The sequence below is a fragment of the Setaria italica genome, chromosome IX (genome assembly GCF_000263155.2).
Source record: "Setaria italica strain Yugu1 chromosome IX, Setaria_italica_v2.0, whole genome shotgun sequence".
In the NCBI taxonomy this organism is placed as follows: domain Eukaryota; kingdom Viridiplantae; phylum Streptophyta; class Magnoliopsida; order Poales; family Poaceae; genus Setaria; species Setaria italica.
In genome coordinates, this window is record NC_028458.1 from 10,165,079 (window position 1) to 10,178,845 (window position 13,767).

The 13,767-nt window shown below is 52.1% G+C and overlaps 5 protein-coding genes across 5 annotated transcripts in view; 1 reads left to right on the top strand and 4 right to left on the bottom strand.

Annotated features, from left to right (window-relative positions):
• LOC101775685 (putative cyclin-dependent kinase F-2) overlaps positions 1 to 537 on the bottom strand; it is an 11,338-nt gene extending 10,801 nt beyond the window's left edge. The window contains exon 1 of the mRNA XM_022829657.1: positions 377 to 537. Coding sequence (XP_022685392.1) covers positions 377 to 537 — 161 coding nt within the window. The remainder of the gene's footprint in view (positions 1 to 376) is intronic.
• Positions 538 to 5,420: 4,883 nt separating this feature from the next.
• On the bottom strand, positions 5,421 to 6,593 carry LOC101776492 (putative RING-H2 finger protein ATL69). Its single transcript, XM_022823486.1, has one exon. It carries the CDS (start codon positions 6,580 to 6,582, stop codon positions 5,947 to 5,949), a length of 636 nt encoding a protein of 211 aa, XP_022679221.1. The 5' UTR covers positions 6,583 to 6,593; the 3' UTR covers positions 5,421 to 5,946.
• A 1,238-nt stretch (positions 6,594 to 7,831) lies between these two features.
• Positions 7,832 to 8,531, bottom strand: LOC101776900 (probable E3 ubiquitin-protein ligase ATL44). Its single transcript, XM_004986290.4, has one exon. The coding sequence runs from the start codon at positions 8,344 to 8,346 to the stop codon at positions 7,861 to 7,863; it is 486 nt and encodes a 161-aa protein (XP_004986347.2). The 5' UTR covers positions 8,347 to 8,531; the 3' UTR covers positions 7,832 to 7,860.
• A 710-nt stretch (positions 8,532 to 9,241) lies between these two features.
• Positions 9,242 to 10,177, top strand: LOC101777305 (umecyanin). Its single transcript, XM_004986291.3, has 2 exons — positions 9,242 to 9,619; positions 9,715 to 10,177. The coding sequence occupies exons 1-2, from the start codon at positions 9,253 to 9,255 to the stop codon at positions 9,921 to 9,923; spliced, it is 576 nt and encodes a 191-aa protein (XP_004986348.2). The 5' UTR covers positions 9,242 to 9,252; the 3' UTR covers positions 9,924 to 10,177.
• On the bottom strand, positions 10,067 to 13,767 carry LOC101776188 (dnaJ protein homolog). Its single transcript, XM_004982247.4, has 6 exons — positions 13,439 to 13,767; positions 11,722 to 11,884; positions 11,480 to 11,624; positions 11,113 to 11,389; positions 10,825 to 11,023; positions 10,067 to 10,733 (listed from the first exon to the last, which is right to left on the bottom strand). Exons 1-6 carry the CDS (start codon positions 13,586 to 13,588, stop codon positions 10,408 to 10,410), a joined length of 1,260 nt encoding a protein of 419 aa, XP_004982304.1. The 5' UTR covers positions 13,589 to 13,767; the 3' UTR covers positions 10,067 to 10,407.

The following is a 13,767-nucleotide window of genomic DNA, read 5'->3' on the forward strand; positions in this document are numbered from 1 at the left end:
CCATTCCAGGTACATGACCGGGCGTATGACATTCGCATCAAGGAAGTCTTGAACCTCTAATTTTACAGCCTGCGCTTTTTCTTCTGACATTTTCTGGAGTTTCTGTTTTTTGGTTACGCGCCCTTCTTTATTTCGAGCTCGTGCTCGATTATACATCTATCGACCCCTTGTACGACCCCCGGTGGGACACCGACGACCGTTGGAGTGCGCCGCGGACGGCTCGTTCGGAAGAAGACGCGCTGTGCCGGCGTCGGCCGCGGCGAGGTGCTTCATGGCTATGGTCTGGCTGTCGGCGTCGGCCGGTGCGAGGCGCTTGATGGCCACGGTCAGGCCGGTGGCGCGGTGGACGCCTTAACAGCGGTCGCCGCCGTCTCGCGGTGCCATGGCCGCATGGGCGGGCACTGTGGCAGCGGCCAGAACCTTCCCCGGCAGAGCGGGCACATCCGGCACCACCCGCACCAACTCGTCGCCCCCGGCGTACTCCGTCAGGCAGATGGCGCAGCAGTCCGCTTTCCCCTCCGGTGACGGCCTCGCCATCCCTGCCGCTGCTTCCTCGTACGTCGTGATCGTGGCGGCCCCGAGCGCGCGCTCGACATCGTCGTCGTGCACCGCCGGCGCTCATACCTCCTCCTCCTCCTCTCTGCTCCGGTTGTGGAGCAGCTTAATTAGTCATTAGTGTATATCTTGCTCGGCGCGCTGCGTTCCTGTCTGTGGGTGCTATAAATTGAGACGTCGCCGTACGTTGGAAGAAATTAAATTGCAAACAACTTCAGGCCTCCTGCGCTTTCTTCAAAAACTAAGGAAAAAAAAAGACGCGCATTAGCCGTTAGGTGGAGCTGTTCTTAGAAATTTTTAGAGAATTCCCCGCTTTCTCAAAACGTGGATAATTGGAAGGTGCATTTGAATTGTTGTAATTTCGCTTCCTCCATTTCGACTCCATGGATTAGCTTGATAACATTGCAGTTGCAGGCAGCCCGACTGAAGAAAGCAGTATAGGTAGCAGCACTGAAACTTCTCGACAGGAAGGAGAGGCCGCTGGTTCTGTGGCCTTGAGCCCCTGTATTCTTTTCGGGTTACGCCTCGTCCCGTCCGTGATCACGTTCCCCACATTTAGCTGATCTGCTCGCCGGAGCTCCAAGTCTTAATCTAACTCAGGCTAGCTAGAGCCGGCGGCGTCTGGCGAATGATAGGCCTGAATGGATGCTTCAGGTCTTAATCCAATGCGAGCCCGAGAGAGCGTAGATCATTCTGCAAGAACTTGGTGTCGGCGTCGCTGTCGGGCAAAAAGAGGAAGCGGCATGCGGTCATGCACTCATGCGGAGGAGGGAGGATGACGGGCCGCGGCGGGTGAAGCGGCGCCGTACCGCGATGCCCGTGCAGCCTGCGGCCTGCCATGGTGCTGACGCTGCCGCCTCACCAGCGGCTCGTGGATGCGTTTGCATTTGCAGAGAAGCTTGTGAGCTTCGTTCTCTGTCAATTCGCCTAAAAAATAATGTTGCAACTTCGGGTACTGTACAAGCTGGGCTAAATCATGATGGTCCTGTCAAAAATTGATTGATACAGTATGAATGTGTGTCATCTTTCCTCCTCACGGCTCCTGCCAGGCCAGCACGAAGCCTGTCATTGATGGAATGCTGCAATGCACGCTCTGTTTTTCTAATTCCTGATGGCATTGGAATCTGTTCGTAGAAACTACAAAAATGAAAGGAAGGCAAAAGGGAAACAACTAGTAGAATTGTTATGATCAATGCGGGACTGTGCTGCGCATGACAGAAACGACGTGGTGTTTAGTAGCAGAATTATACACGTCAGTTGGATTTCTGTCCGCAAAAGACATCGATTGTGGCTTTCAAGTAGTCGTTAGAAAACTGTAACTACAAGTGGTCAAGTCCACACGCAGACTACCAGACTATGTGTTCAAAACAAGATTAGTCGTTGTTTATAGAGGAACAACTGGTCTAATCTGACCCATTAGCACCACGTCATCAGCTAGTAATTAAAAAGAGTGATATGTACGTCAAATTCCCCAAGAAGTAATTGCGAACGCACGATATGTCGATATCAGTTACAAAGATTAATCGTCCGTTCATCATATAAAAATGATTGGCCATTTTTCTCGCTAATTGCCCATTGCCCATTATTGTCACAATGCTAAAAGAAGGATCGAAGATTGTTCCCTTTTTTTCCCTATTTTTCTTCTTTTTGAAGAACCCAGGCCTTCCATCTGCGTTGTGTTCTTGTGTCTTTCAAGGAATCGTAAAAAAAAAATCGTAACGGTAGAGTTCACATGCAAGCATGAACGCATGCCCAGCGGATTAGTCATTGTTCAAAGACATAAAAACTCGGTCTAACCTGCCCCCTTAACATCACGTCATCATATGGCCAACTCTTACTAGTGAACTTTTCTCCCTGCGCATAATGTAATGCGACATTTGAAAATGAGTGATCATGAATCATGATACGAGTTTTACAAGTTGATAACTGCACAAATTTGCCGCTAAGAAGTTAATGTTTTTGAAACGAACATTAAGAAGTTAATAGTAACTCTGTAATTGCAATTGGTCATTTCCGTGTCCCAAATTGCCCACTGATCACTGCTACAATCCAATACAAGAATCGTCAGAGATACTGGAAAACGTAGTTTGAGGACGCACCTCTAATACGCTTTATGACTTGACTGGATGCTACGTTTAGAGAAACCGGGAAACCTATTCTTTTAAAAAAACAAAAGAAAAGGAAGTGGTGCAGCAAGGCTTACATACTTTTTTTTTCAAGGAAAAGGCTTACATAGGATGAGAAAGGCGTATATAGACCTGTTTGGTAGGGCTCCGACTCCTACCAAAACAGCTCCGACTCCTTTAGTGGAGTGGTTTTCTCTAGTGCAGCTGAAGTTATTTTAGAAAATGTTTGGTAAAACAGCTTCTCAATAGCAATGTAAGTAATTTTATGATCAATTAATACTTGGAGAGGGAGGAGAAGTTGGTGAAGCCACTTTTGTTCTCCTCTCTTTAGTTTAAACCGTTTTGTGGCTTCTCCCCGGCTTCAGTGGTGGAGCAATTTTGAAGTTGCTCTTTTAGTAGGGCTTCACCAAAAATCGGTGGAGAATCTCTTTGAGAAGCCTTATCAAAGAGACCCATAGTTTTTTCTTTTTTTTTCTCGAAGGAAAGGGCTTACATAGATTTTCTCGCAAAATTTTGAATCGCACTATTTCACCTCTAAAGTAAAGTGCCTTCGGAGTAATCTCTCCTTCTCCTCTGCAAAAATCCTAACAACTAATCAAAATTCACCAACTACGCCCGGCCCGCCGCGGCGCCGCCCGCTCGCGGCGGCATCGGCAGGCACTGCCTCGACCGCGAGCTCGAGCGCGAAGGCGGCGTCGGGGGCCATGCTGCTTGCTCGCCAGGCGGTACAACGACGACAAGAGCTTCTTTTATCTTTGGTTCGTCCGTGCAGGTGCAGCAGCTGCTTTTATATACAAGCTGAGCTCGTTGGCGAGTGTTTGTTTTAGCCTCGTGATAAGCTATCATCAGTTCATCACACACGGAGAGGTAGGTGGGTTGGTCGTGGAAAGTTGCAGAGGATTTCCTGCTCTCCCATCCATGAATATGCCTTTGCCTTGAGGCAGTAGGTACACGCAGGTTAAGCCGCGTCCCATGGTCACCTTGGCCCCGTTTCGGTTGATCTGCGCACGAGAGCTTCAAGTATATTAATCCAGTTCGAGTCAGAGCCGGCGTCCGTCGAATGTTTGGCCGATGATTCTAGGCCTGTTTGGCTCCAACGTGTTAAAGTTTAACACCCGTCACATCGGATGTTTGGATGCTAATTAGAAGTATTAAATATAGACTAATTACAAAACTAATTGCACAGTTGGAGTGTAATTCGCGAGATGAATCTATTAAGCCTAATTAGTCCATGATTTGACAATGTGCTGCTACAGTAACCATTTGCTAATGGTGGATTAATTAGGCTTAATAGATTCGTCTCGCGAATTAGCATAGGGTTCTGCAATTAATTTTATAATTAGCTCATGTTTAGTTCTCCTAATTAGCATCCGAACATCCAATGTGACACTGTTAAAGTTTAGCACCTCGTATCAAATACCCCGGAGTTTACATTTGATTTCCTAGGAAGCTACGGACCGGGTGTGCTTCCAAAGGAAACTGTCACAGGAAATGGGTCAAATCCGCGTGCAGAAGAGACGACTACCAACTGCGATTCCGTGTCTGGCAACAGCAGATTAGTCGTTGTTTATAGAGCAAAACAAGTAGTAGCTTAGGTTCACTACTCTGCCAACTTCAACATCACACCGTTACCTAGTCAACTCAACTGGCAGTTGTTTTCCCTATGTAAAAATATAATGTAAAATTTCAACCAATTGCAGAGATTAAAGGGGTGTTTGATACGAGGTGCTAAACTTTAACAGTGTCACATCGGATGTTCGGATGCTAATTAGGAGAACTAAACATGAGCTAATTATAAAATTAATTGCAGAACCCTATACTAATTCGCGAGACGAATCTATTAAGCCTAATTAATCCACCATTAGCAAATGGTTACTGTAGCAGCACATTGTCAAATCATGGACTAATTAGGCTTAATAGATTCGTCTCGCGAATTGCACTCCAACTGTGCAATTAGTTTTGTAATTAGTCTATATTTAATACTTCTAATTAGTATCAAACATCCGATGTGACGGGTGTTAAACTTTAACAAGTTAGAGCCAAACAGGTCCTAATTCTCCATTCCCTGCTCAAAAAGTAATGACCACTTTTTTTCTTTCTCGAATGCAATGGCCATTTTTTCCCCTCAGGTATTGCCCAATGGGCGCATAACGAAATAAGGTGATCAAGAATCAAGAGTCAACAGTGGAAACCAGAGCTGATTCGCCCGGTACGGCGGGCCAACCGTGGCCCCGCCCGCTCGCAGCAGCATCGGGGCGCGCTCTGGTCTCCGCAGCGGCAGACCGGGCACGTCCCGCCCGCCCGGTGCCACCCGTCGATGCCGCACCCCGCGTAGAAGAAGTGCGGGCACGGCAGCACCCGCACGAGCTCGTCGCCCCCGGCAGCGTAGTCGGACAGCCAGATGCCGCAGCGCTTGCCCGCAGTCCCGCCGCCACCTTCGCCTGGGCGTACGTCACGAGCGTGTTGGCACCAAGCGCGCGCTCGACGTCGTCGTGCACCGCGCCGGCGGCAGGCTCGCAGGCGCACGAGGAGGAGGCGGCGGTTCGGAGACGCTCTTCCACTGGAAGAGCATCCGTTGGGCAGTGTGTCCATCGGGCGGCAACCGCGGGCGTTCCGGAGCTCTTTATACTACCTTGGGGCGCCACCGCAGCGTCTTGGAGCGAGCGCCACTGCGCTGTTGACGGAAGGGAATTGGAGAACACGGCACTCAGCAGATGGAAAATGAGGGACTGGTTTGAAAACATATTGGACCCAAATTAGAGGGTACTGCACAAAATATCGGATCGCGTAACGATCCAATACAGGGTCCTATGAACAATACCGTGGACTATTTTAACACGTCCTAAATTGGATCGCGATTCATAAACCGCTCTAAATTGGACCGCGGGCGGTTTATGTTAAAATAGTCCACGGTAACTACAGAGGCACCGCTCTTTCTCCTCCCGCCGGCGGCGACGAGGGCTTCCCAGTTCCCACACCGAGGAGGGCTTCTCCTGGTCTTCACCGGCTTCGGCGGACGACGGCGGAAACGAGAGGCGCGAGGCCACCGGCCGGCTCATGCGGCGGCGCCTAGGACATGGACATGGCGAGCTCGAAGTCGCAGATCTTGAGGACCCGATGGCCGTCGCCGGCGAGGATGTTGCCGGGCTTTATGTCCCGGTGGATGACGTTGTTCTTTCTCGAATGCAATGGCCATTTTTTCTCTCAGATATTGCCCATTGGGCAGATAATAACAAACAAGACGATCAACAATCCTAGCAGGTAATCAAGAATCAAACAGTGGAAGGAGGAGTTGATTCGCCCGGTACGGCAGATCACCCGTGGCGCGGCTCGCTCGCGGCGGCATCGGGGCGCACTCCGGCCTGGGCTGCCTCGGCAGCGGCCACGGCTCGCCGCGGCAGACCGGGCACGTCCCGACCGCCCGGAGCCAACCGTCGATGCCGCACCCCGCGTGGAAGAAGTGCCCGCACGCTGGCAGCACCCGCACGAGCTCGTCGTCGCCCCCGGCGGCGTAGTCGGACAGGCAGATGGCGCAGCTCTTGCCCGCCGTCCCGCCGCCCCCTTTCCCGGACGCCGCCCTCGCCTGTTCGTACGTCACGAGCGTGTCGGACCCGAGCGCGCGCTCGACGTCGTCGTGCACCGCGGCGCCGGCGCGGCCCGCGCCGACGGCAGGCTGCTCGCAGTCGCAGCCGCCCGAGGAGGCGACGACGATGACGACGACGAGCACCACCAAAGTGGCCACCACGGCGATCTCCAGCGCGAACGCGGCGTCGGGGGTCATGCCGCTTGCCTGCTTGGTGGGCGGTGCCGGCGCGGCGACAAGTAGCTGTCTTGTTCGTTCTTGCAGCTGCTGCCTGCTGCTATATAAACACACGAGCTGAGCTCGATGACAAGTGTTCATTTTGACCTAGCTTCCATACCAAGTCATCAACAGGGGATGCGAGAGAAGAGAACAGAGGGGTGGATTGTTCCTAGAAAGTTTCGGAGGATTTCTTGCTGTCTTCATCCATTCCTTAAGGTAGAGGTAGGTTGGTGCCCAATTGTCTTACGTGAGAACATTTGGGGGAGCAATTTTTCGACGAAAAGGGGCTTTTGCTTCTGACCCATTACCCTGATGTTTAAGTTTTTCTAGAACGCCAGTTGACCCCTCAAGTAAAACAAGCCTGCCTGATCAAGACGGAAACCCCCCAGCGGGTAGGTTCGGCCGCTAGCGATCACGGTCGGCGACACGGTGGCACGCGGCGACGGCAGGCACTAGACCGCGACTTGTGATGGCGGGATCGCCGGTTCCTCTCGGCAAGTCGTCGGCAGCGATCCGAGCTTGATCCCCCCTCCCCGGGGGCCGGGTCGCCGGGACATGTCGCGGTCTCGGCCTCCGGCGAAAGAAGAGGGTTCAGAACAGAGGAGCGGCGCGTTGTGGACCGATCGCCGTGACACGACGACTTGCAGAGAAAAATACCCTTTTTTTTGGGAAACGAAAGACACGCCAGCATCTGTCAACGATCGATCAAGAACAGAGGGTCCAGCCAGAGGGTCTTTGCGGCAGTCGGCAGAGCAGCTATCTTCCTTTGCTCCCCGCGGAGGGACATCGCGTCGACGGCGGGAAGTTGCCATCGACGACGCTCCTGCATGGCTCCTTCCTCCTCCTCGACGCGCTTCGCTTCGCTCCGCCCTCGCGGCCGGCCACGCCTGTCCTGTTGCCGTGTCTGTGTTTGGGTTTCCTGGGCGCGACTCGAGACGGGGTTCCACGACGCGGTGCGGTGAAGGTGTGCAGGAGGGAGCGCGAGGGCTGCGCCACCAGCGGCAACCGCATCAAAACCTTCTCCGTCGGCGTCCCTGTTGCCGCCGCCGCCGCCGCCGGCGTGTACTGCTTGGTCTGCAGCCTTGGCGTCACGGTCGAGAGCTCACACTAGCCTGCCTGCACGACATCTCCTCATCAAGTGTCAGCACGCACTCCGCAGACCGCAGGGTGTAATCTTGCCCATCTGCAATGAATAATCTTGGCTGCCCGTAAGGCTTTCGCCAGACATATCCAGTACAGAGTAGAAGAATCGACACAAAAATTTGAGGCAACGAAAGCAAAAAAAAAAAAACAGCTCTGCAAAATCCTAACAGCTAATCAAGAATCAACAATTGATGAAAAGGGCGACCTAATGTAATGTCCAAGCAGATTGACTCCCTACCGCGATACCCACGCGTCGCCGCGCGCTCGCGCCGGCAACGGCGGGCACTCCGGTCTCGGCAGCCTCGGCAGCGGCGTCACGCGGCCTCGGCAGAGCGGGCAGGTCCCGCGCTTCCGGAGCCAGGCGTCGACGCCGCACTCCGCGTGGAAGAAGTGCCGGCACGCCGGCACCACCCGCACGAGCTCGTCCGCCCTGGAGTACTCCGACAGGCAGAAGGCGCAGGATGGCGCCTCCTCCTCCTCGACGTTCTCCTTCCCTTCCGTCGACGGCGCCGAAGCCCTCCTGCTCCTGAAGGCCGCCTTCGCCTGGTCGTACCTCACGAGTGTGTCGGCCCCGAGCGCGCGCTCGATGTCGTGCACCGCGGCGGCGGCGCGCCCCGCGCAGGCGCCCGCGGAGGCGGCGGCGATGGCCACGATCAGCACCGCGAGGGCGACCACCGCGGCGACCTCGGCCGCGGTCGCGGCGTCGAGGCTCATGCTCATGCTGCGTGTATGCTCTTGGCGGCGGCACTCGACGCGTCCTGGCTTTTCTTTCTACTCTCGCGTTCTCGCTGGCAGCTGCTGATATATAGGGTAAGCTCATTTCACGAGTGTGTAGAGAGAGAACGCGATGGGTGTTGTTCCTAGAAAGCTTCCGCTGATTTCCTCCTTTCTTGCAGGGCGGGCGGGCGCAATTGTTTTCACGTCAGAACTTGGGCAATCGAAAGGGCTAGTTCAGTTGCCTTTTGCCCTTTTGTTTCTTGAGCACCACACGGCAATGCCGGCCGGTGGAGAACCTTCTGGCCGTGCGGTTTCTAGAATGCGATGGACCTGCCAGCCATTTGTTTTGTACGGTCGTTGGACTCGCGATCCGCGAGAGTTTTTCATGCAACCAATCACCCCTCTCCCCCCTGTCAAGCAAGCAGAGGCGGAATCCGCGTGGTCGGCTGATCCCTGGCGAACACAGGCCAAGACAATTGGTCCTGGCCCCTGGGATCTTCTACAGATCCGAGTGGAGTACTGGAGTGACGACCTTGCGAGCGACCTGCGCCGTAGTTTCCTCGAGGAAACGGAGGTTCAGAATCGAAACGGCCGACTCGCCAGGGCGCGGGGCCTGGACCGGACGACCTCGGTTTGTTGGGCACTTTCGCACCTGCATCTCCTACGACGACGACAACGATGGCCCCGCAGATTCTCGATTAATCTGATGCGTTGCTCTATTTCCCCCCTGCGACAGCGACAACGTCTGCTGCAGCTTTTCGATTGGGAAAGTTGCCATTAATTTGACCAGTACTTGTTTTTTTACATCAAGAGATATGCAACGAAAGTGCAGTGTCGAAATTTTGGGAGGCGGCAGTCCCAATCGCACATACTCGCACGTAACAACCTACAGAAAGAAGCAGAAGATCGATGCCACGACTCAGAAGCCAGCAGGTGCGGTTACCAGTTTACCACGAGTCAGCAACCGCTCCACTTGCCTCTCCAAACTCCAAAGCCGTGACGGTTCTGTTTCCCTTTTCTTCGCGCGCCGTGGCGGAGCGGTTCTCTTATTTTTGCGTCGCTCGCTTGCGTTCGGCCATCCGCCCATCCGCGATGATGATGGGGATGCTCGGCGCGGCCCTGGCCACGCTCCATGCCGCCTGCCTCCTCGCCGTGCCGCCGCCCGCGCTCGCCGCCGACCACGTCGTCGGGGGCTCGGGGTGGTGCATCCCGCCCAGCGCCGGGCTGTACCGCGCCTGGGCGGACAACAGGACGTTCTTCGTCGGCGACACCCTCGGTGGGTCCCAGTCAGTCAGTCAGTCAGTCAGTCAGTCCGTCGCCACATTATCTCTCTGCTGACGCTGACGCATCCCACTCCTGCGCCGTGCCCAGTTTTCAGGTTCGAGACGGGGTTCCACGACGTGGTGCAGGTTGGGCGGCGGGAGTACGAGGAGTGCACCGCCGACGACCCCTACCAGATCTTCCGCGCCGGACCCGCCGCCGTCCCGCTCGACTCCACCGGCGTGCGCTACTACGTCTGCACCGTCGGCAACTACTGCTCCCTCGGCGTCAGGCTCTATGTCACGGTCCAGCGACGCTAGCCAATGCTTGCTCGCTCTTGCGCCGCAAACTCAATGCTTGTAATCAGCCTGCCGTCGACCTGGCATTGCCAGTATCTTGTGTAACAGAGGCACCTTATAATAATCTGCATCGATGAGGCCATTGCATGGTTGTAAATTTGTCACACGATCAACAGCATCCAGCCGAATAAAATATTTCGATGCAGAACGGCGATGCCGTCAGGTAATCGAGTCATTGCACTCTAATGTGCTTCATACTGTACCATCAGCAAACATTAAGTTGCCTATATAGAAAGCACCCTACAAAGTCTCACAAAACAGTTACAAGTAGCCACCTACGCCTGGGTAGCATTTTTTCAGTTACAGCAAAAAGGGATACATTCCCCCTCTTACAGGGGTCGAATCAGAATCAGCAGCTGCTTCCCTGTTTCATAACTCCGACGACAAAACCAAAACCAGAGAGATAACATTGGGTCCAAAAGTTCGCGCAAACCCTGCAGGCTCCTTACTGTTGCGCACACTGCACTCTTTGAGCACCTCCAGGCATATCATCGTCCTCCTCGTACGCCTCCTGGGCAGCATGAGCTTGCTTCCTGCGCATCTCTTCCTCGATGTTGTTCACGTCGTGCATAGTGGTCTCCTCGCACTCATCTATCTCCATGTCTGTCAGCTTGGACGTAGGCTTTGGTGGAAGAACCGCCTCAAGAGCCTTGCACTGCTCTGGCGCCAGCGAGTCAGGGAACTCCACAGTGAAGTGAATGTAGAGCTTGCCCTTCATGAAAGGCCTCTGGTACATTGGCATCCCCTCATCGTTTATCGCCTTGAATTGGTCTGCTCAGATTTATCAACCAAAGATCACCAACAAATAAAGCTGCAAAAGTACAAGGTGCCACTTAAGATACGCAGATATACGAGGCCTTACCAGGCTTAACAACTTCACCAGGGTTTGACTTGATGAGAAGCTGCCTGTTGTCCAGATGTGTAAGAACGAATTGGAACCCACAGAGAGCCTCAGTCAGAGACAATGTGTGCTCATAAAAAAGGTCATCACCCTTTCTCTTGAACTTGGAGTGATCCTTCTGCTGGAGGACGAATACAATGTCTCCAGTGGTAGTATCAGGCTGCAAGCAAAGGTAGCATACTATATAATTCTGAAATCATCAAAAGCATGTTCGACATTTTATCATGCTGATTGTTGAACAAACCATACCGCTTCATCAGCTTCACCGGGGAAGGTGATCTTCTGGCCGTGTTGCATCCCCTTCTCAACATGAACTTCCAGAACCTTCTTCTCCTGAACAACCTTCTCACCCTTGCACCCTGGGCAGCGATCCTTCTCATTGATGCTCTCTCCAGTCCCCTTGCACTCATTGCAAGCCGTCTGCATCTGCTGTATCATGGAAGGCCCCAGCTGGCGGATGGTGACTTTCATACCTGAACCCTGGCAACCTGGGCACCTCATTGAAGCACCAGACTTGGAGCCCTTGCTGAAATAAACAAGGAAGCACAAATTGCACAATCAGCAAAAAGGATTTCGAAAATGCTTGGCTAATCAGGAGGGGGCTGGCCGCACTTACCCCTTGCACTTCGAGCAGATAACATTGCGCGAGAGGGAGAGCTTCTTTGAGGTACCATTGTAAAGATCTTCCAGAGAAACTTTAAGTGGATGCACTACATCTTCTCCCCTCCTTTGCCGTCTGCCTCTGCTGCTGCCACCACCTCCTGTGAGAAAAGCATTCAAAAGACATTTATCGCATCAACAAAAAGGGCACAGCCACAAGGGTTGTCACAGAAGAACATGGGTACAATCAAACAATACCTCCAAAAGAGGGTCCAAAGAATGATGAGAAGATGTCAAATGGATCGACATGGCCTCCTCCTCCACCCATTCCTTCCTTGAGGGCATCTTCACCGTACTGATCATAAATCTCACGCTTCTCTGGGTCACTTAAAACCTCATAAGCTTGTGCAAGCTCCTTGAACTGAAATAAAGATTAATATAAAGGAATCAATACATAAATTTAACAGAGAAAGTGAAACAGCATAAAAAAGAGCACATATTTTTACAGCTACCAATCCCAATTACAACTTTCAATATTCATTTTTCAATTACAATAGAACCATCAGACATCTACGTAAACCACCATTGTTATAATATATACATACATGCATCTACAATATGCTGGCAGGAAAATATGTGGTAGAAACACTATATAATAGCTGCCAACCCCCCCCCTCTCAAAAAAAATGTAACACCACAAAAAGTGAAAAACAAAAAAGCCTGTCATCTGCCATATTTACATGATCTCTGTGCATGCTTGCTAATATAGGAGGTGCAGGAAATTAATGATCTCCAGATGATTATACCATACCATCTGAAGTTTACAAGATCTAAAATCACTACCTATGTAACAGAGAGATATAAAGTATGGGAGCATCAGAAGGGCAATAAAAAATTCCTTTAGTCAAGAAACAGACGCACAGATGCATATCGTTATCTCTCATTCCATGTGATAAATGCCTGCAAAGATTTCAGTAATGACTGCATGGGAGCCACCCTTCATGAAACTACCAGCAGGGGATTTAGCAACGTACAAGCACATCAGTGGTCCAATGTGACTAAACAGGATACTGAAAATGCTACTCCATTGGTGCCAGTCCTATAATTGAGTGCATTTATTTCCAAGAGACATGGCACACTGTATCAGTGGGGTAAAGTAAACAGATATTAAGCACCTTTTAGATAAGCGCAGATGCTTCACTGAACATCCAGCAGGGTAAATCATAAACTAACTTCCCATGACAGTATAGTAACACAATCACTATATAGTACCAATCTTGGACGCGATGTAACCACAACTTCACCCCCTCTAGTTCTAGGATGATATACCTACTACTAAGATAAATATTGATCTTGCCAACTGATCACAATGCAGAAGGAAATGGAAATCCTCCACACCCAAAACATGGAAACGACTTCATATGCAAAGTTCTTCTTACATAAGCAACACGTAGTGCAAAATGGAGCAACATCCAGTGCAAAAACAATAAGGTTAAAACACCAGCTATACACATTTCCATCACCTGAGACAATATTATGTTAACGAACAAGGAAGAACTATACATAGTTCCTTATCTATGTATCTATTAGAGCATCTCCAGCAGATTACCAATCCTTCTCCCCAATACTAAAAACCTGTCCTTTATTAGCAGCCAGAACTAGGGAGAAGGTTCTCTAGAATCCCATGTTCCTGGCACAACGAAAACAATAACATCTGTATATCACGTGATCGTTTATCGGCCACCACTAACCTAGCACACCGAAAACGAACTACAAATCCCAGCGGAAACAGCTAGAAACACCAACGAATCTACCACGTGATCATGCCATGGAAATAGCATGTTGAAACATAAACGTCAATTCCTACACGAAACCCTTCGTCACACAGGATTCCCCGATCTACCACCAGAGGTGACAACAGATCGGATCAAAACCAGATCGCGAGATGGGAGAGGGGATCGCGGGTGTTCCGGACCTTCTCGGGGTCGCCGCCCTTGTCGGGATGGTTCTTGATGGCGGCCTTGCGGTAGGCCTTCTTGAGGTCATCCTGGGAGGCGGACTTGGGCACCCCGAGGATCTCGTAGTACTTGGTGTTGTCGCTCTTCTTCGGCGCGCGCCCGAACATCTTGCCTTTGTCGCCGCCGGTGCCGCTCGCCGAGGTGAGGTATACACCTAGCCACCGACTACCGCCGCCGCCGCCGCTCCTGCGGGGGAGTGGGGGATGGGGAGGAGCAGGAGCGGAGGGGAGCGGAGGAGGCGGTCAAGGCTGGTGGACGAGCGGACTGGGAAGAGAGAGGGTTTCCC